The 18,998-nt window shown below is 34.9% G+C and overlaps 5 protein-coding genes across 5 annotated transcripts; 4 read left to right on the forward strand and 1 right to left on the reverse strand.

Annotated features, from left to right (window-relative positions):
• Positions 1-432: 432 nt before the first annotated feature.
• LOC102580903 (uncharacterized) lies at positions 433-3,534 on the forward strand. Its single transcript, NM_001288310.1, is given in 5 exon segments — positions 433-652; positions 1,758-2,054; positions 2,339-2,557; positions 2,739-2,867; positions 3,070-3,534. Coding segments are annotated over 5 exon segments (1,068 nt in total). The 5' UTR covers positions 433-448; the 3' UTR covers positions 3,289-3,534.
• On the forward strand, positions 3,464-6,487 carry LOC102578702 (COBRA-like protein 1). Its single transcript, XM_006359656.1, has 8 exons — positions 3,464-3,472; positions 3,773-3,864; positions 4,519-4,568; positions 4,703-4,782; positions 5,001-5,454; positions 5,585-5,744; positions 5,849-6,096; positions 6,180-6,487. Exons 1-8 carry the CDS (start codon positions 3,464-3,466, stop codon positions 6,485-6,487), a joined length of 1,401 nt encoding a protein of 466 aa, XP_006359718.1.
• Positions 6,488-7,276: 789 nt separating this feature from the next.
• LOC102581476 (5'-methylthioadenosine/S-adenosylhomocysteine nucleosidase 2-like) lies at positions 7,277-14,208 on the forward strand. The gene is made up of 8 exons (XM_006359580.2): positions 7,277-7,478; positions 7,593-7,656; positions 9,208-9,299; positions 11,259-11,365; positions 11,624-11,698; positions 12,076-12,150; positions 13,049-13,141; positions 13,634-14,208. Exons 1-8 carry the CDS (start codon positions 7,373-7,375, stop codon positions 13,829-13,831), a joined length of 810 nt encoding a protein of 269 aa, XP_006359642.1. The 5' UTR covers positions 7,277-7,372; the 3' UTR covers positions 13,832-14,208.
• Positions 14,209-14,707: 499 nt separating this feature from the next.
• LOC102581805 (type III polyketide synthase B) lies at positions 14,708-16,936 on the forward strand. The gene is made up of 3 exons (XM_006359581.2): positions 14,708-15,048; positions 15,623-16,214; positions 16,321-16,936. Exons 1-3 carry the CDS (start codon positions 14,880-14,882, stop codon positions 16,700-16,702), a joined length of 1,143 nt encoding a protein of 380 aa, XP_006359643.1. The 5' UTR covers positions 14,708-14,879; the 3' UTR covers positions 16,703-16,936.
• Positions 16,937-17,457: 521 nt separating this feature from the next.
• LOC102582131 (snakin-2-like) lies at positions 17,458-18,184 on the reverse strand. The gene is made up of 3 exons (NM_001288163.1): positions 18,098-18,184; positions 17,803-17,848; positions 17,458-17,639 (listed from the first exon to the last, which is right to left on the reverse strand). Exons 1-3 carry the CDS (start codon positions 18,182-18,184, stop codon positions 17,458-17,460), a joined length of 315 nt encoding a protein of 104 aa, NP_001275092.1.
• Between the last annotated feature and the right edge of the window lie 814 nt (positions 18,185-18,998).

Below are 18,998 nucleotides of genomic sequence, written 5' to 3' on the forward strand. Positions count from 1 at the left end.
TTCCTGAAAATTATATAAAGAAAATATATATATCTGAACTTGGTATAAATTATTACTAATATTTTTTTGTGAAAATTATTTAAAGAAAATATATATATCTGAACTTGATCTTTCATGAACGATTGACAATCTTAGAAATACTTTTTAGTGGATTGACTATTCTTAAATACACATCAAATGATCTCAAACTCTGATAAAAGCGAGAAAAGTGCTTATTTTTAACCTACACTGAACATAAGGTGTCCTTTTGTCACATCGTTTTCTCTAGAACTCTCTTTCAAAAGAAGTAGAACACATAAGTCATACATTGATTTGAGACACACCTTTTTTGGAAGAGAAGAGAAAAGAAAGTTGATCACGAGGAGAAAGTGAGTTGTGTTGACAAGGAATTAAATTAAAAATGGAGAAAAATGAAGTGATGAAGATGAAAAGTAGTGAGAGTCAGGTGATGGACGGTTCAGATATAATGAAGTTAGTTGGAAATGAGGCTGTGTTTAGTAACTTTGTAGATCATAAGTTTCAAGAACTTGACATAGACAAAGACGGTAAACTTTCAGTAAAGGAGTTACAACCTGCTGTTGCTGATATTGGTGTTGCCCTTGGTTTACCTCCTCAAGGTTCTTCCCCTGAATCTGATCATATCTACTCTGAGGTACTCTCATTTCTCACTTCATAAATGCCATAAAAATTTGTCTGCACCCCATGTTTATGGAGTAGTATTAAATAAATGTATACCGTAACTTTGTCCACCAAAACTTAAACAAATATAAAGAAATTAACTAGGAGTAACATTTTTTTTTGTTTGAACCTGATCTCGCGTAATTTTCATCCACTTCATTGATGCTGGTTCATATTCTTAAACAAATCTACACATGTATTTTGGTTAATTATGGGTTGAAATTGTAAATGCAAATTGTAAAAATGGTACCGGTATGGGGCCATAAGAGGCCAGATGTTTAATGATTACAGAGTGCTTGAGATGAGACAGCAACTCAACTGATATGTGATCTCATTTGTTTGACTCTCAAGTTTCAAAGTCATGATATGGATGCGGTTCCATTTGCACGCACTAAAGTATTTTTAAGGCATAGTACATAGATAAGATATTTTAATTTGGCCAAAACTATCAAATAAACACTTTTAACTTTAAAAATGCACATCTAGACACTTTGACTTGATTTAAGTTGGCCTATAAATACCATCCAACTTTGAGAATGCAGCCCCTTGAAGGTGTCTAGATGTGTATTTTCAAAGTTAAGGTGTTTGTGAGACGCACCTATATCAAGTTGAAGTGTTCAAAAAAAAATTACACCATCTATAGATAACATAAAATCCTAGTTGAAAATAATAAATCTTCAAAATAATTATCTACATCTTTTGATGAACTTTTGAGGGTCTTGGCATTTGAGTTGTTCTGTCTGTACAGTTTTTTGTTTTTTGTCCCCCTCCTTTTTTCCTTATCCATTTGGAATCACTATTGAAGAAGTGATGGAGATTGCCTAGAAATGTTTTTTTTTTTTTAACTTTAATTTTTGACTCTGCTGAAGATGGTGAGATTTTTTTTTTTGAAAATGGTGAGATGGACAGACAAAATTTGGTTAATTCTAATTTTTAAAGATTGTTCTTAGAGGCAGCAATCATACTTTTTATGGACGGTTGCTTGTAAAAGTTCTTTACATTGTATAGAAGTTAAATTCTTCTCTAAATCGAGAAATATTTTGTTTCCCCTTTTTATTAGTGAACTTGTTGTGACTTAGGTTCTTCAAGAATTCACACATGGAAAGCAAGAGAAAGTAAGCAAGACTGAGTTTAAAGAGGTTCTTTCAGATATTTTACTAGGCATGGCTGCTGGTCTAAAGCGAGATCCTATTGTACTCCTTCGTATGGATGGTGAAGATCTTCTTGAGTTCGTTAAAAGTCCTGCATTCGAACCAGAGATGCTTTCTCTGTACTCTGAGTTAGAATTGCCTGATGGATCCCTCAAAGATTACATCATCAAGGCTTTTGAGAAGCTTACAGTTGATCAAGGGATGCCTCCTGCATCAGACTCATGGGTAGTTCATTTATTCTCTTTAACGGCTTAACATTCATGTCTAGCTAGAATTTTTACACTATCAGATTACAAAAAATTGGTCACTTGCAAAACATGACAAATTAACGGTTACAAGTATAGTCTTTTAAATTGTCAGTGTATCTAGAGGCTAATATGTGATTGCTCACTGATTCATACATTTGTTGCTTACTAGCCCGTGTAACTTCTTCATTACACATTTATATTTATGATGAGTTATTTGCTAATTACTAGAGCATATTACTCTGTTATTATCTTGTTGTGTAGGTAATGAGTAATGTGGTGGAGCCAGTAGTTGAATCCTGCATTGGAGCATCTAATGATCAACCTGTTACACAAGAGACATTTTTGGCTGAATTTAAGAAAGTTGCAGAGAGTGCTGCTCAACGTCTCAAGGAGCAGCCAGTCATTGTTGCTCATAGCGAGAACACATTTGATGGAAGTGGAATTAAAAGACTATTGTCTAACAAGTTTGAATTGGATAAGGTATGTACACATCATCCGTGGTGTTGTCTTCTGGACCTAATAATATATAGTAACATATCATACTACAAGAAATGAAACTTTCTTAGGAACTAATGTTATACAAGAAGTGGAAAAGTCTAGTGGCCTGAGGGTCATCATACTTTTGCATCTTTTTTTATTTAGTTGTTTATCTATGTTGCAGACGCTGGATTCTGCCTTAAAGACTATACCTAGAGATCGCCATGGGAAAATGTCAAAGGAATACCTACGAGTTGCACTTGATGTTCTTGCACCATCAGCTGGTCTACCTCCAATTGGTGCTGTTGACCAGGTATTTGTCAACTAAGGATTCAACTTATATGCACTAACAATATCAGCGTCTTTAACATATTGTAGCCAGTAATCTACCTTAATTTTCAAGTTACTAATCTTATCAGTGTGTAGAAGTTAAACTTGTCAACTAATAGATCACATTTTTGCTTAATTAAAAGCTGGCCTTGTATATGATATAGTTGTATCCCCCGTGTTTGCAGATGGATAAGGTCATACAAGAAGTCTGTAAGATGTTGGATGCCGATGATGGGAAGATGGTTAAAGAGGAAGAGTTCAAGAAGTTGTTGACTGAAATACTGGGCAGCATGATGCTGCAATTAGAAGGGAATCCAGTTTCGGTGTCCACAAACTCTGTTGTGCACGAGCCTCTTGCTTCTTCCTCTACACTCTTGCAGCCTCCATCTATTTCTGAGATGTAACTGATCTTATGGAACTAGACAAAAAAAGAATAACAGGGGATGTATGATGTAAATTTCTGTTAAAATTAAAGGCTGAGAGATACTGTCTTACTAATACAGCATCCATTTCAGCAATTAATACTGTCATATTTCTTGAATTAAATCAGTGTCTGTTTAAATAACTTAATCATCAACTATGGACAGAGTAATTTAGTGAGTGTAACCATATTCAAATAAATCATGAGCATAGACTATCATCATATTTTAAAACTTGTGGGTAGAAATTCTTGTAACTATAAATATCATTTCCGTGAGGGTAAAATAAGAAGTTTGAAGTTAAATTGTTACTAAATTCTTTCTGATATGCTACTAAAAGAATTTTCAATCAAATATAAAGGTGCAAGCACATGTAAAGGTATATTCATGAGATGGTGAAGCTTAAAAAACTCAGCTAAATTGTGACTGTTCAGAATGTTGTGTGATGTTGCACTTCTGATTTTGACAGGATGGATTGCATCCTCCACCTTTAACCAGAGGTCTGGATTTTACATGTGGTGTGAATTCAGATGAGTCCGCCAGTGGTTTCCAATACCAAATGTATAAAGCCAAAAAAAATAGGAATGTGGAATTTTGACAATCATGATCAAAACAATTTTAGGTTCCAAGATCAAGATTCTAGTTTTGTCTGCAAGTGTGAGGTCATTCTGTGACTCATACATGAATAATAAAATCTTGATGCAGAAGTAAGTCAACTATGTGATTAGAGTTGACATTTGGAGGATAAGTAATGAACTTTGAATTTTCCAATCTATCAAAGATGTAAGCTTTTCATGTTTAGTCATAAAAAAACTTGTTTTCCTTAAAATCTCAACTAAAGAAAAGTTTAGTTTATTAATTTTCCCTAACAGAAAGTAGCTAATATTGGAACTTCTGGAATGATTACTCATGCTTTATTTACCTTTCTTGCATATTGCATGTTTGCCTCCATAACTAAAGGATGTTGGAAAGGACAAAAACTCCTCCTGAAAATTTCTTTTATTGGTTAAATATACAAAAAACATGACTTAGTAGTTAGTAGAGTATCTGAGAAAAAGTTATTTTTGTCCTATTTGATTCTGTGTTGATATTTCCAATGGTCTTTTGCTTTGTTACAACCAAACATTGTGGATTTAGTTCTAAGATGGAATGAATAAAAGTTTGTCTCATTCTACTTCTGAAGAACTATATCTCTGTTCCAAATTGTACTTTCAGAAAGGATCATGGACTTGATCAGTGGACCAGGATGTTTTCCCCTGATGTTGGTATTGATAATTACTATGTTCAATCTTTCAGGCAAACACCCTTTTCCTATTTTCGTCATTTTTGCTTCTGTTTTGGAAATAGTAAATACCTTAGCCACTTGTTCTTCTGTTAAGTTGGGTGCTTTTAATTTCAGATTGCTATGATCCTCTGGATCCTATTGGAAATATATCGGTTACGTATGACATTGTTAGATGGACAGAAGATGGTTACCAGGTAAGAAAAAACAACTCTTAGAATTACTTCCATATTGAGTAGGACCCAACATCTATTTTCTTAACACGATATCAGTCATTTGGGAGGGGAGGGTGAAGTTTTTGACGTTAAGTCCAAAGTTCATTTTCTTAGTAGTTTCATTGAGGCCAAAGTTTATATTTATCCATCAGTTTAATATTAGTAGTTTTTTTCTCTCTAACTTGACTATAGTGCTTCAGGCAAGGATAACCATTCAAAACTACTACAAGTATAGACACATCGAGAAACTGGGCTGGCAACTAGGGTGGACATGGGCAGCTAATGAGGTTATTTGGTCAATGTCTGGTGCTTTCGCCACTCAACAAGGGAATTGTTCAGCCTTCAAGTCTGAAATTCCACATTGTTGCAAGAAAAATCCTATTATAGTCGACCTCGCGCCAGAAGCTCCACCAGAGAAAAGATTAGATGGTTGCTGTCATGGTGGACTTCTTGCTGCCTCAGCTATCAATCCTTCCAATTCTAGTGCATCCTTTGAGATGAAAGTTGGAAACATAAGGGGAAATTATACAACTCACAAGCCTCTAAATCCCACTCTAATGGCTCCAGGACCTGGTTATACTTGTGATGAATTTATTGACACAGATCCAACAACATCTTTGGTAATAGAAGGACAAAGACAAGAACAAGTAATCAGTAAGTATTCTGTTTTGAACTTATACTACTAATGTTGAGTTAATATCTTTATGTGTTCTTCCTTAAGTGCCTCATTTTTTAAGTGTTCACCATAAAATAGTAGATTGGATATTAAATCCCTTTTGTTCAGGGACATGGAAATCAACATGCACCTACTCAACTTTCTTGGCCAACAACTCGCCAACCTGTTGTGTTTCTCTTTCAACATTTTACAATCCTGAGGTGACACCATGCAATTTGTGTAGCTGTGGATGTAAATTAGCTGACAATGAGGCAAAATCATGCATTGGGTTGGTAACTAGGCAAAACAGCCTTTTAATAGGATGAAATACTTCAATTTTACCCATTTTTGCATAAGGTGCTGATTTTGTTGTGGTTTATATACATGGAACAGACAAAGTTCATCATCACCATACGAGCGTGAGCTACTTCAGTGTACTGATCATATGTGTCCACTTCGGGTTCACTGGCACATTAAGAAGAACTACAGGAATTATTGGAGGGTGAAACTCACTGTTTCCAATTACAACTTAGGTAAAAACTATTCCAACTGGAATTTGGTAGTCCAACATCCTGGTTTTAGCCAGCAGGCAACTGTCTTCAGCTTCAACAATGCAATGCTCTCTACCGTTGGTGTCCCAGGTATTTGGTCTACATTAAAGTCACGCTACAATAATTGAACTTTACCAAGTATATATGAAAAATAATTATTGATGTTAATGCAGATGAAGTTGCACTCTTTTGGGGTTTAGATTTCTACAACGACGCTTTGTTGCAAGCTGAAGAGAAGCAAGTGGGATCTGTGACTACAGAGATACTTTTACTTAAGGACATGACCTCATTTACACTTAGTAATGGATGGGCATTTCCAAGGAGAATATATTTCAATGGTGAGAACTGTGAAATGCCTCTTCCACAGACTTTCCCTATGCTTCCAAATGGTAGCTCAAGGGAAAAACCTTGTAATAGCCATCTTTCTGTTCTACTACTGTCGATATATTTGACTTATAAAACACTTAATTTCTGGTCATAAATCAAGATTTTGCATCTTTCACCTCATGAGAATCAACTTTATTGATCCTATTCGATATGCCGAAGGTGAGAAATCATCAATAATGCAGCTTCCTTGGCTTAAAAGACGGAACTCTAGTGAAGAGTCATTTCATTTTTTGGCTCATGAGTACATTCCAAATATATGGACCATGGTAACATTATTGGTTTGAGACCTTTGGCATATGATTAACTTGTACATGCTTCCTCACAATTGTATGCAAGCATACAAATGAAAAAAACAAAAAAGGGGGGTGGGAGGAGGAGAATAACATTGGTTTGTAATTAATAACTTTCGAAAGTTATGAAAAATATAGTACTGTATAAAGTAGAGTGATTTCAAGCATTTTATAATATTCAAGAGGTCAACAAAAGAAAAAAGAAAAAAAGAGGTCAACAAAAATGTGGCATGAATTGAGATGAATGATGTATTATTCTTATTTTTGTCTGAAATTTTTATGTATTGTTTGGTTTATTTAAAAATTTTGTATAGAATAGACTGTAAGTACAAACCTTTTAATTATTTTCATTTCTTTTAAAAGATTTTTCCACATGTATCAACCGTTATAAATGAGTATTGGGGAAAAAGTTTAATATATCCCTTGTTATAAAAATGACTATATGAACTATTTTTATAAAGTATGAGCCACAAAGTTGGGGGTATGTCGGGAATAACCACTTGCCTAATTAATTGGATTTTGGGTCGGGTCGGTGCGACATATGGGCCGGTTGAACAACATTATCAATCAAGCTGTTAAATGTTAATAGCTCTCCAATAATAGACTTCACAAGTTACCACTTCGATTCTCAGTTTCTCAATCGCAGAATTTGAAATCGAAAAAAGTTTTCAAAGGAATTAACTGTAAAAATGGCTCCTCCTCACGGCGATAAGTCAGCAGGAGTCAAGGAGGAGGCCGCCGCCGCCGTTTCCTCAGTCGATAACCGCCCTATCTCCACCATCCTCTTCATCGTTGGTACTTTTTTTTTTCTTTTCAAAAAGAACTTTCTCTGTTTGCTTTTTACTTGTGATTGCTCCATTTATTATGAAATCGTGTTGACGGTGAAATTTTTTGTCCGTGAATCGATAGCTATGCAAGCAGAGGCGTTACCTCTTGTTAAGAAGTTTCAGCTTACTGAGGACCTCAATTCCGTGTAAGCTCCATCTTTTCTTATTTTGAGGCTTTTACTACTCAGAATTGAAGAGATTATGTACAAAATCACAACTAAAAAAGTTAGAAATTCTCTCCTTTTTTGCTTTGTAGCTTACTTTTCGGATATTAGTTCTCCTGTACCGAAAGATCAAGAATAAGAGGACTAAATACACCTAAGTTTAGTTGTGAGTCTGGAAATAACTTTTTCCTTTTTGAAATATAAGCTACGTATTTAAATAAATCACAATTTCATAGCTAAAATATTCATTAAAAATGTTGAAATGTGGAAGCAAAGGTAAAAAAGAATTTGACTTTTTCTTTTGAAATAGAGTGAGGAGTGTCTTCGAGATTACCAAACTAGACATGTGAAGATAACCAGAAACTAGTAGTAGAAGAAATGAAATAGTAGTTATTAGATAAGTTTTGAGGTGGTAAATATTTTAGATGCTAGAGCTCTGACCAGCAAGAACGTGTAAGCCGTGTATTTGTGCACCATATATAAATGCTATTTTACTTGATCAACTTTGTCATTTAGATAATTGGAGTTTTAAGCTTTATACATATATGATTTTGGAGAAATAACTTGTTGGCCTGGTCAATAAGAGGGAGTCATACTTTGGCCTGTTTTTTTTTTCAAAAGAAACTATCTAAAAGCCCCTATGGCTTGTTGCTTCAAAAATTGGTTGTTAGGATTCGGAGTGAAATCAATGTTTAAATTGCAAATGAAGCTACAACTCCATGAGGAAGCAAGAGCTGATTAGAGAGATTTTACTATACATTTCTTTTTCTAACTGCGTTATTAGCATCTTATGTAGGGTTAAAAGTATGTTATTCAACACGGAATAGGATCAATCCTAAAAAGAAATAAAGAAGATTATAGCATATGACAAAAAATTGGAGTAATTTGCAAATAAAATATCCATAATATGTATATTATTGATGACAGCAAATGTTGCAGTGTTTACCTGTTGAATCATGTGGATGTGGTATTAGGTTGCTTGTTAAACAAATTAGCAAGATTATGATGCGTTGCATATGTGTTGCTCCCTCCGTCCCATTTTATGTGACACCCTTTCCTTTTTAGTCCGTTCAAAAAAGAATGTCACCTTATTATACTTGGAAACAATGTAACTTTGAAATTTCCCTTTTAACCTTAATGACATGATTTACGGACACACAAATATCTAAGGATTGTTTGAGACTACAACTTTCAAAAGTCTTCCTTTTCTTCTTAAACACTGTGCCAAGTCAAATGACACCATAAAATGAGACAGAGGGAGTAATACTTATTCAAACTGAAAATATTTTGAGGATGATTCACATGATTTAGAAAAAAGAATTATATCCTATTCGAAAATGAATTTTGTAAGAGTTGTTGCCTTGTTGGATTCTTTCAAAAGATCACGGAATTTATTATAATGATGACCAGGAACCTCTAAATTTTCCATGTGCTCAATTGTAGTGTGTAATTATTTATGCAGTAAATTTTTACCATGCTTGGTGGTGTTCTGTTGTCTCTTCTTGGATCTAATATCTGATGTGCCCAATGCAGGTTCCCAAAGGGAGTCCCTTGGGTGCGGTTCTATGGTAATTACAAGGGTCTCGCCATTAATATTGTTTGTCCTGGGAAAGACCCAGCATTGGGTAGGGTATTTTGATCTTGACAATTTTTACTTTGCTGATTACATCTTATGAATGTGGCTGCTTATATAACCAATGCATGAGCATATTGTTTCCACATTTGAGATAGAAAATTATATTATCAGTAACAATCCTTCTTTTCCTTCGAAGTATTAGCAGATTGTGTATTGCCTCATTTAGTGGTAGGACATAGTTTCACCAACCAGTTCTTCAACCTGCGAATGGGGAGTTTTATGTTGGACCCTCTCATTTTTTATGTGGGGTATGTCTCCTATTAGTCCAATCATTAAGTACATTGAAGTATATAGAAAATGTCCATCTCTATAGATACATCTTTTTTCTAAAAAAAATTGGGGGGTTAAAGTAAGGGAAGTTGTATCATTCACAAACTCAGCAGTGTGGGATTGTTGTGAACTACAAAACAGGCTAGGCTATCCCTGTTACTAATGTAGGATGCCTATGAAATCCAAAAACTCACATAACTTCAGTCCAAACAGTAAAACAGGGATACTGAACCTGTAGACCTTTTTTTTCCTGCATCGCTTAGTAGGCCTATCATACATGGGTTGGTGTCTAAGCTAGCTTACGGTTTGTGCCCATATCAATTCAACTGAGGACCTGGTAGCTCTCACAAACACATGGACTAGATCACTCTGCCATTGGAAATTACACAAACATATTTTTGATCTCAAGTGGGATTTGAGCCCTATTTTCCATTATTTTTGTCCACTTCACTGATTGCTAGGCCACACCTTGGATTCTTGGCATCGTCCAATGCAACTCAAAAATATCCAAAATCATTAATCATCTTCCTTGCTTTTCCATGATGCAAAATTGAGTTGTTAAAATCTTCACTATCCATCAGACTTGAATGGTATCTACACAGATGAAGCCCCAGAAAGGTGTGGTTAGCAACTTAGCATCTTCACTATCCATCAGACTTGAATGGTATCTACACAGATGAAGCCCCAAAAAGGTGTGGTTAGCAACTTAGCATCTTCACTATCCAAACACCACGGTTATTAAAAAAAGACATTCTTCCAGATGAAGCCCCAGAAAAAAACAGGTTACTTTTGTAAGGGCCCTATTCTTCCAAAATTCTTCCATGGTCATACCTTATCAGCTCTCCTAGAGTGGATCATATTTTGGTACATGCTGTAACTGTAAAATACCTTTTTTACCTGATTATATCATATCTACCTGCTTCACAACACCCTTCCTCCAGTGTTTTCAGTAATGAAAAAAGGTGTGGTTAGCAACTTAGCATCTTCACTATCCAAACACCACGGTTATTAAAAAAAGACATGCTTCATGCATAGTAATCCATCCAAAACAGGTTACTTTTGTAAGGGCCCTATTCTTCCAAAATTCTTCCATGGTCATACCTTATCAGCTCTCCTAGAGTGGATCATATTTTGGTACATGCTGTAACTGTAAAATACCTTTTTTACCTGATTATATCATATCTACCTGCTTCACAACACCCTTCCTCCAGTGTTTTCAGTAATGAAATCTGTCTTTTAAACTTCTAACAATTTCTCTAAAGGTGATATTCGAATTCCATTGCCTTTGCATTGGGTTATGGTGGCTTCTACATGTGCGGTGAAGATCTGGAAATTCATCCTTGAGAGGCATGTGGCCTAGCTAGTTATCCTGGGTCAAAGTATGAAATTGCATTTCCAAGATCAAGGCTGTAATTTAGAGTAAATGAGTACATATATGGGTGTGCCCATTTGCAGAGGGAAGTAGCTAGTATTCTTAGAGCCTGGTCTTCTACTCTTGAAACCTTCCTCTTGCTTGAAGGAAAATAACTTTGCCAAACCACTAAAGTGTCTGATGCTCTAAATAGTTTAATGTTTTCCCTTGCACTGTGTGTCTTCGTATATCTCAAATATTTTATATGCATCAAATCTAGTGGTGTCCTAATGTTTGTCGAACTAACTTATGAATGGTCTAACACAGGGGTTGATGGTGTGGGCACGGTTTCTGCATCTCTTGTGACATATGCTTCTGTCCAAGCATTAAAGCCAGACCTCATCATAAATGCTGGCACAGCAGGTGGATTTGGGGTATGATTTGTGTTTATAGATTCTGATATAATCTTCCTTTTCCTCTTTCCCTGATACTTCCTCTTCCCCTGTTATTTCTCTCATCTCTCTAATTGAGCGCCAATAAGATTAATTGTCAGAGGAAAAGGGACAACCTTGTTGGGACAGGAAGATTTTGGGACAGATTAATTGATTTTTTTATTCCTGTGATTCCTCTATGTTGAGCAAACATAAATTTTTCTTTTGATATGTTATTTTTGACACGTTAACTTATTTCAGGCCAAAGGTGCTTCAATAGGAGATGTTTTTATTTCATCAGAAGTTGCTTTCCATGACAGAAGAATACCAATCCCGGTAATATTCATTCTCCATCCTCGCATCATGTCTTTTGAATTCTATTGTTGTTAAGAAACACATGGAATGTGGGAAACTGGATCAAAGTTGACACTAGGTTGACAAACCATTTGCCTCTATACCTCTAACAAGAGATCACAATTCCTATTGTTGTGGCTAAACAAACTTCTACAGTTTACATCATTTCCGGTATATTTACTGGACTTGGTGCTTCAACTGTTTTAAGGACACAGTGATCAATAATCTAGTGAAAGAAGTCCCTGGTTATTTACTGCAAACCTCAATTTGTTGATTCACGTACTTTGATTTGGAAAGTTTTTTGCTGATTTTATGGGCAGCTAAGCTGAAGGGCTTTGGGTGCGCTCATATATGTGTAGGTATTTGATATATATGGAGTTGGTTCGCGGAAGGCTCTTGCTACACCCAATCTTCTGAAGGAGCTTAACTTGAAGGTACTGTTCACCTGTGCATATAAAAGAAGCAAATTTAATTAGCACATGGCTCACATGCTTTGATATCTATTCTTGTTTATGGCTGGTGAATATACTTTTTTAGATTGTGGTTTTAGCTTCTTCGTCATTGAGTTAACATTTTGTGGGTTCAGATTGTCCTTTCATTGTCATTTTGTCAAGTTGGATTTGGGCATTTGTGTCATCTTCCAAACTAATTTTGGTTGGTTATATGAAATCTTAACATCCATTCCTCTCCATTTTGATTCATATGAAATCTTTTTTTCTCGGATTGGTGAGTGATTATCTTAATGTGAATAATGGTGCTGATGTTATATCAGATACGATCTTCTACTATATCAGTAAGTGTTTCTATAGTCCACTTTGTGCCAGTACCTGTACACTATCTGCTATTTTCTTTCTGAATATGATGCTTGAGTATAGACAATCTTGATAAGTCTTACCAGCTTAAGATGTGGTCTTTTTGAGAATGAGAAGCAACATAGATGTGGTAACTTTTAACGCAGTGATGTCTACCAGTTTTACATGTACCTAAAGGATTTATCTTAGCAATATCTGTAATTAGGTGATTTGGATGCTCATGAGTCGGCATGTGAAAATGGGATTCTTCCTGAAAGAGTGTATTAATGATTTAGATGTTACCTGATGTGCTTGAGAACCATGTAAGACTTATATGCCTTTTTTGTCAAACTTGTTAATGTTCATGTGTATACTTGCTTCCACAATAACATTTGATTGTTTCCTGACTAGCTTATAGTGCACATGTACTTGGAAAGTCATTAGGTCTACTTTGGCATATATTCTAATAGCAAAAAGTTTTTTACTGATTAAAAAAAAAACATTGAATTAATTTGTCATGAAATTTCTCTCCTCATTACAGGTTGGCAAGCTGTCTACTGGTGACTCTCTAGATATGTCTCCAATGGATGAAGCATCTATCATTGCAAATGACGCAACAATTAAAGACATGGAGGTAACGTCTAAATGTCTAAGTTTAGTGTGATGGCTTTTATGAAGACATGGAGAAATTAGTCCCCTGCACTGCACATTCCGTAGTCCCCTGTAGAGATTGGTCAAATAGTGTTATTCTGGCCATCAACATGCTTTTCCAGGTTGTCCTTAAGCTCCACATACTTCGTCGATTATATGAACTCTTGTTGTCTAAGATATTTAATATCTCAAAGTTCACCTTTTTAATAATAAAACATTAAGTTGTTCCCTCCCAGGCATGATTGATGGTACTGCTAGGCATGATATTTGAAAACCTAATTCAAGACTGAAATTGTGCTAAGTGTTCAAATGTAGCTTCCGTTTTCCCTCTCTAATTCAAGACTGAAATTGTGCCAAGTGTTCAATGTACTTCCGTTTTTTTCCTAATCACTGTGCTCATTTAGCCTTGCTCTCTCTTATTAGGATATGCATTTTAAGTCCTTTTTTCCAATCCAATGTGTTTTTTGGGTTTTAGGGAGCAGCCGTAGCTTATGTTGCAGATCTGTTGAAAGTTCCAGCCATTTTTCTGAAAGCTGTGACAGACATTGTGGATGGTGATAAACCAACACCGGAAGAGTTTTTGGAAAATCTGGCGGCAGTAACTGCTGCACTTGATAAAACTGCCACCCAAGTTGTTGATTACATCAGCGGGAAATGCTTACTGGAACTGTGATCTGATCTGGTTTCATCCCGTGCATGCTTCAGTGGGAAGAACATATGACATTTGTGTCTAGGCAATTATTAGACTTCTGGGCAGTGAGAATGTTACTTCCTTCGAACTGCATACTGAGTCACCATTGACTCTTTTTTTATTATTATGGTAAATCAGTGTATCAAGATGTGTCAATCTGAAATTTTATTTCGGTTCGATATGTCCACCTAGGAGACTCGCCTTCGGCTTTCGTCTCGGTAGGTGTACAATTCATCGTCCGACATTGTTCCAGCTAGTTTCTCTAAACATAGCTGATATTCTGTAACCGTTGTAAAACCAATGAATGTGTTTTAAGATTTATGGAAATTTTAGTCGGGGAAGAGAGTGGTGTTCCTATATACTAGTTGGGAAATTATCAGCAAAGCACTTGAACAACGTTTAAGCTCCTGAGGTTCAAAGTTGGGTAGAAACCTCCATTGCTCTTTCCTAGTGATCATGAGATTGTTTAATTTTCCTGGTTAAATACATTGATTTTAATTCTCGGCTTTAGTATCACAATTAATGATCTTGTATCATTATTAATGGCTTAGTAATTGTTTCAAGAGCGGGTGAGTTATTACCGATAATGGCTTATGAGTAGGGCAAAAGTCCCAACTCATAAAAGAGCCTAGACTGTACATTACGTAAGGGAATTATTTATTTGTCTATTTGTTCTTGCAGTAACAGATTCATTCTGCTCAAGGTTGTATCTTGAACTTCTTCTAACCAGAATGCCACCAACCACGTATCAAGATTTAACATTACTAAATTGAGATGGAACTTTTGGACTTGTCAAAATCATGAACATCTTGTTCCTCAACTAATTCCAAAAACTCTGTAGTCAACAATATTTGAGCCCCTCTACAGTTTGATGATATATCTAAAACCTTTATTCAGCTTAAGTACGTGTTATAAATAGAAAGTTGTGCAACTTCAAAAGGGCAAGTATTGAGTAACATAAACTATTTAGTACGTGTTGTTATATATAAACAGAAAGTTGTGCAGCTTCAAAGGAGCAAGCAGTGAGTAAATGGGGAGAATGGAAGGAAGGAATGAAATTAACTTCGGAAACGCTACCATTCTTGCACTGGGCAAAGCTTTCCCTCATCAGCTTGTTATGCAAGAGTTTTTGGTTGATGGCTATTTCAAAAACACCAACTGTGATGATCCAGAACTCAAGCAGAGGCTCACTCGACTCTGTAATCTTTTTCTTTCTTTCACTCTTTTAACCGTGAACTTCTAACTAAATTGATTAGGAGCGGACAATAGCAGCTGTAAGGTACTGATAGCAAACCCAGACATTGTTTGGCACCCCATTTGATTGTTTTTTCGTTATATTATTTTGGGTAATCCTCTTCTCGCGAGCTAGCTTTTGAGGTTAGCTAGGTACAATGTTCATTTTCTTAACATGACATCAGAGTAAGACTCATGAGTAATTCATGCTTCTTGTTTTACCAATATTAAGTCCCCATGTTATATTGTCCACACACCAGATGTCCACTTCTAGGTGTGCGCAGGGGGCATTGATTGAGAGAATGTGTTGATGTCTCGTCTCAGACAACTTTCAAACTTTTGAGATTAAGTTAGAAGTCCAATGCCCATTTTCAGTGTCTTTGCGCTACCTACCTAAACATAGTTGATATTTAAGAACATATTTTATAGATATGCTCGTTGTAAGTTGTAACAATGAACTAGTAAGTGCAATATTTTTTTGCACAAACTGATTTTAGATCCTGAATTTGGCTCTTGAGCGGATTTAATTAATCTTTGCAGGCAAGACAACTACAGTAAAAACGCGGTATGTGGTAATGTCAGAGGAGATCCTAAAGAAATATCCTGAACTAGCTGTTGAAGGCCTTCCAACAGTCAAACAAAGATTAGACATCTGCAATGCAGCAGTTACAGAAATGGCAATTGAAGCCTCACAATCTTGTATTAAGAAATGGGGAAGGCCAATTTCAGACATTACACATGTAGTCTATGTTTCGTCAAGTGAAGCTAGATTACCAGGAGGTGATCTTTACTTAGCCAAAGGACTCGGTTTAAGCCCGGAAACTAAACGTGTTATGTTGTATTTTGCTGGTTGTTCTGGTGGTGTCGCGGGCCTTCGTGTTGCTAAGGACATTGCTGAGAATAATCCAGGAAGCAGAGTCTTGTTAGCTACTTCTGAGACTACTATAATTGGGTTCAAACCACCTAGTGTTGATAGGCCATATGATTTAGTTGGTGTGGCTCTTTTTGGTGATGGTGCTGGAGCTATGATAATCGGATCTAACCCGATTCGAGATATCGAGAGACCTCTTTTTGAATTGCATACTGCTATTCAGCATTTCTTGCCTGATACAGAAAAGATCATTGATGGCAGGTAATGTTGGGGTCAAAATGGATTAAATCAATAAACGAGTATATTTTTAGTTCTGAGAAATCAAACTTGGACAGATAGATTGATTTTGCCACATCTAAATTTGCAGGCTTACTGAAGAGGGAATTAGCTTCAAGCTAGAAAGAGAACTACCTCAGATTATTGAAGATAATATTGAGGGTTTCTGTGACAAGTTAATAAGTATTTCTGGAATTAATGATAGAGAATACAACAAATTATTTTGGGCAGTTCATCCAGGTGGTCCTGCTATTTTAAACAGGCTAGAAAAAAAGCTAGATTTGTCTCCTGAGAAATTGAGTGCTAGCAGAAGGGCTTTGGCAGATTATGGAAATGCAAGTAGCAATACAATTGTGTATGTGCTGGAATACATGTTGGAGGAGAAAAAAGACATCACTGATTGGGGATTGATTCTGGCATTTGGTCCTGGGATTACATTTGAGGGTATTCTTACAAAGAATCTCACTATTTGAATCGTGCGTCATTGACCCTTGGAAATTTTTCGATAAATCGAAAAAAATAAAACGAAAAAGAATCTGACTATTTGAATATGATAAAAGAATACTCGATGCAAGTCCTATTGTTGAACCTTTTCTTTTTGTTGTCTACTATATAACATAATTTGAGTAAGAGCAATGAAGTTTGTCATAATAATCTAAATTAGATTGTTCATCGATAATTAATTAGTATTCCTTCTGGTGTTTTATTTTTCTTTCTATTCTGTTTTAACAAGTGTCGCTTTCTATATTTTATTATAACGTTTTATTTTCATTTTACCTGACATGTACAATACCACGAGATTTAAATCAGGTGACGTGATGTTATAAAAGTTCTTTTAAACCATTCGTGTATAGAAGTAAATTAGAAGCAATGCAATAGTATGAAAAATGAGCAGCGCATAAGACAAATAAAATAATCTTTATTTAATTCTGTACTATAAAACTTAACATCCAAGAACAGAACAAATATAAAAAAATATACTCGAACTTCATTTATTCCTCATCTTATTATACAATACAATACAATGCAAACCAGAACAAATATCACACCAAACACACAAATCAAAGTGAATACAATTTCCTCAAAATTAAAAAGACAACCCACCAAAAAAAAAGTACACGCTAAAGACATTTTACTGGATTTTGAATATTGACACAATATATGACAGAACAATAACATATTCATAGTAATCGCACAATATACTGGTAGAGGATATTTTAGAAGAAAATTAAGGGCATTTACGTTTGTTGCCATGAGTAGTCAAACTGGCATAGCAAGGGCAAGTCTCAGTGTTGCCAGAAGTACCAGGAGGAACACAGTTGCATCTAGCACAACAAGTTCCACATGCCCTATTACACAATCTTGGCCTTGATGATAATCGGCACCTTGCTGCACAAGCTCCCCCACAGTCTGTACATATATAAACAACACAAAGAAATTTCACTAAGGATGTTCCAGGTTTAATATATATTTATATAAAAAGTGTATTGTTTATAATTGATACAGGACATAGGGGAATAAATATTTATAATTGAAAAAGGTGACAAAATGTTGTATAGAAATTACAACATACCAATTTTCTTGTAGGAATAAGCGGCTTCAGAAATAGCATTGCTGGTCTGCAAAAGTCAAAACATATATCACGAGTGAATAAATTAAACTTTAAATTAAGGAGTATGATTAAATTCTTAACTATATATTTAGACAGTCAACTAGATTTTTTTTTTCCACATAAATTCATGATGAAACGGTAATTCAAACCTCTTAGACTATTTATCATGAGTTCTTCTATTTTAGAACCGAAGAAATATACGTAGCATAGATATAATTTTTAAGTAAATTGCTAAGGAACAAATAAAATAACTCACCACTTGATCGGTCTGAATAGATTGGACTTGCTCGAGAAGGAGCAAGGAGAGAAGTAATGAAGCAAAGAGAGCTTTCGAAATGGCCATTGGAATTTGAAATATTTTTCTATAAATTGATAAGCTTCAATCTTTTGGTGTGACTTATGAAAAATGATTAGTAAATGGGGTATTTATAGGGGGGAAATAGTGGAAGTATATAAGGTTCATGTATATGAAGACAAATAAAATAGAAAAACACAAAAGCAAAAAGAATATTTTTTTATAAAAGAAAAAATAATATATACAAGTAGGTTTCATTTCATGCATGCGATTTTTTTCGTACGTGATGCTTAACTATACTGTAGTAGGTTAATGGGGTATACTACTAAAATAGAGAAGGAATTTAATTATTTAATTAGAAAAATATCTAACAGCTTAATCATAGAGTCTGGAATTATTAGTACATTTTCCAAAGTGTATATAATTGCTTTGGTAGGTGTTCATAGCTAACACATAAAGTCTACAAAGCTACATTACATGTAATTAATTAAAACAAGTTGGTTCCTAATTATATATATTATCCTTGGCCAAAAGAGAACTTAAGATTCCATCTAACAAATAATTCAAGTACCATTCATGCATATCTCTTTTAACACTCTTTCGTATCAATTTACCTGATATTATTTAAAATTTTAAGAGTAAAATTATTAAATTTTGATCATGAATTTAGATATAATTTTTTTTAAAATAAAATTTATATATTTAAAAATTATTTTTAAAAAAATATTATATAAATCATAATACTCTAACACACAAGAAAAAACTTTTGAAAAATATCACAAAAATCGAGATTAAAAAAAAACATAAGTTTACGGTAAATATATGTTCTCTTTGATAAAAAGTTCAACTACATATATATATA

Source organism: Solanum tuberosum, unplaced genomic scaffold (genome assembly GCF_000226075.1).
Source record: "Solanum tuberosum cultivar DM 1-3 516 R44 unplaced genomic scaffold, SolTub_3.0 scf00290, whole genome shotgun sequence".
Classification (NCBI taxonomy): Eukaryota; Viridiplantae; Streptophyta; class Magnoliopsida; order Solanales; family Solanaceae; genus Solanum; species Solanum tuberosum.

Excerpts from the sequence above, each read along its gene's own strand:
- LOC102578702 (XM_006359656.1), top strand. Across the intron at positions 4,569-4,702 it reads GATGTTTTCCCCTGATGTTG|ATTGCTATGATCCTCTGGAT; the intron begins GTATTGATAATT and ends TTTTAATTTCAG. Across the intron at positions 4,783-5,000 it reads GGACAGAAGATGGTTACCAG|GCAAGGATAACCATTCAAAA; the intron begins GTAAGAAAAAAC and ends ATAGTGCTTCAG.
- LOC102581476 (XM_006359580.2), top strand. The coding sequence starts at position 7,373 with ATGGCTCCTCCTCACGGCGATAAGTCAGCAGGAGTCAAGGAGGAGGCC. Across the intron at positions 7,479-7,592 it reads CACCATCCTCTTCATCGTTG|CTATGCAAGCAGAGGCGTTA; the intron begins GTACTTTTTTTT and ends GTGAATCGATAG. Across the intron at positions 11,699-12,075 it reads ACAGAAGAATACCAATCCCG|GTATTTGATATATATGGAGT; the intron begins GTAATATTCATT and ends ATATATGTGTAG.
- LOC102581805 (XM_006359581.2), top strand. The coding sequence starts at position 14,880 with ATGGGGAGAATGGAAGGAAGGAATGAAATTAACTTCGGAAACGCTACC. Across the intron at positions 15,049-15,622 it reads GCAGAGGCTCACTCGACTCT|GCAAGACAACTACAGTAAAA; the intron begins GTAATCTTTTTC and ends TAATCTTTGCAG. Across the intron at positions 16,215-16,320 it reads GAAAAGATCATTGATGGCAG|GCTTACTGAAGAGGGAATTA; the intron begins GTAATGTTGGGG and ends CTAAATTTGCAG.
- LOC102582131 (NM_001288163.1), bottom strand. The coding sequence starts at position 18,184 with ATGGCCATTTCGAAAGCTCTCTTTGCTTCATTACTTCTCTCCTTGCTC. Across the intron at positions 17,849-18,097 it reads CTATTCAGACCGATCAAGTG|ACCAGCAATGCTATTTCTGA; the intron begins GTGAGTTATTTT and ends TGACTTTTGCAG. Across the intron at positions 17,640-17,802 it reads TTATTCCTACAAGAAAATTG|ACTGTGGGGGAGCTTGTGCA; the intron begins GTATGTTGTAAT and ends ATATATGTACAG.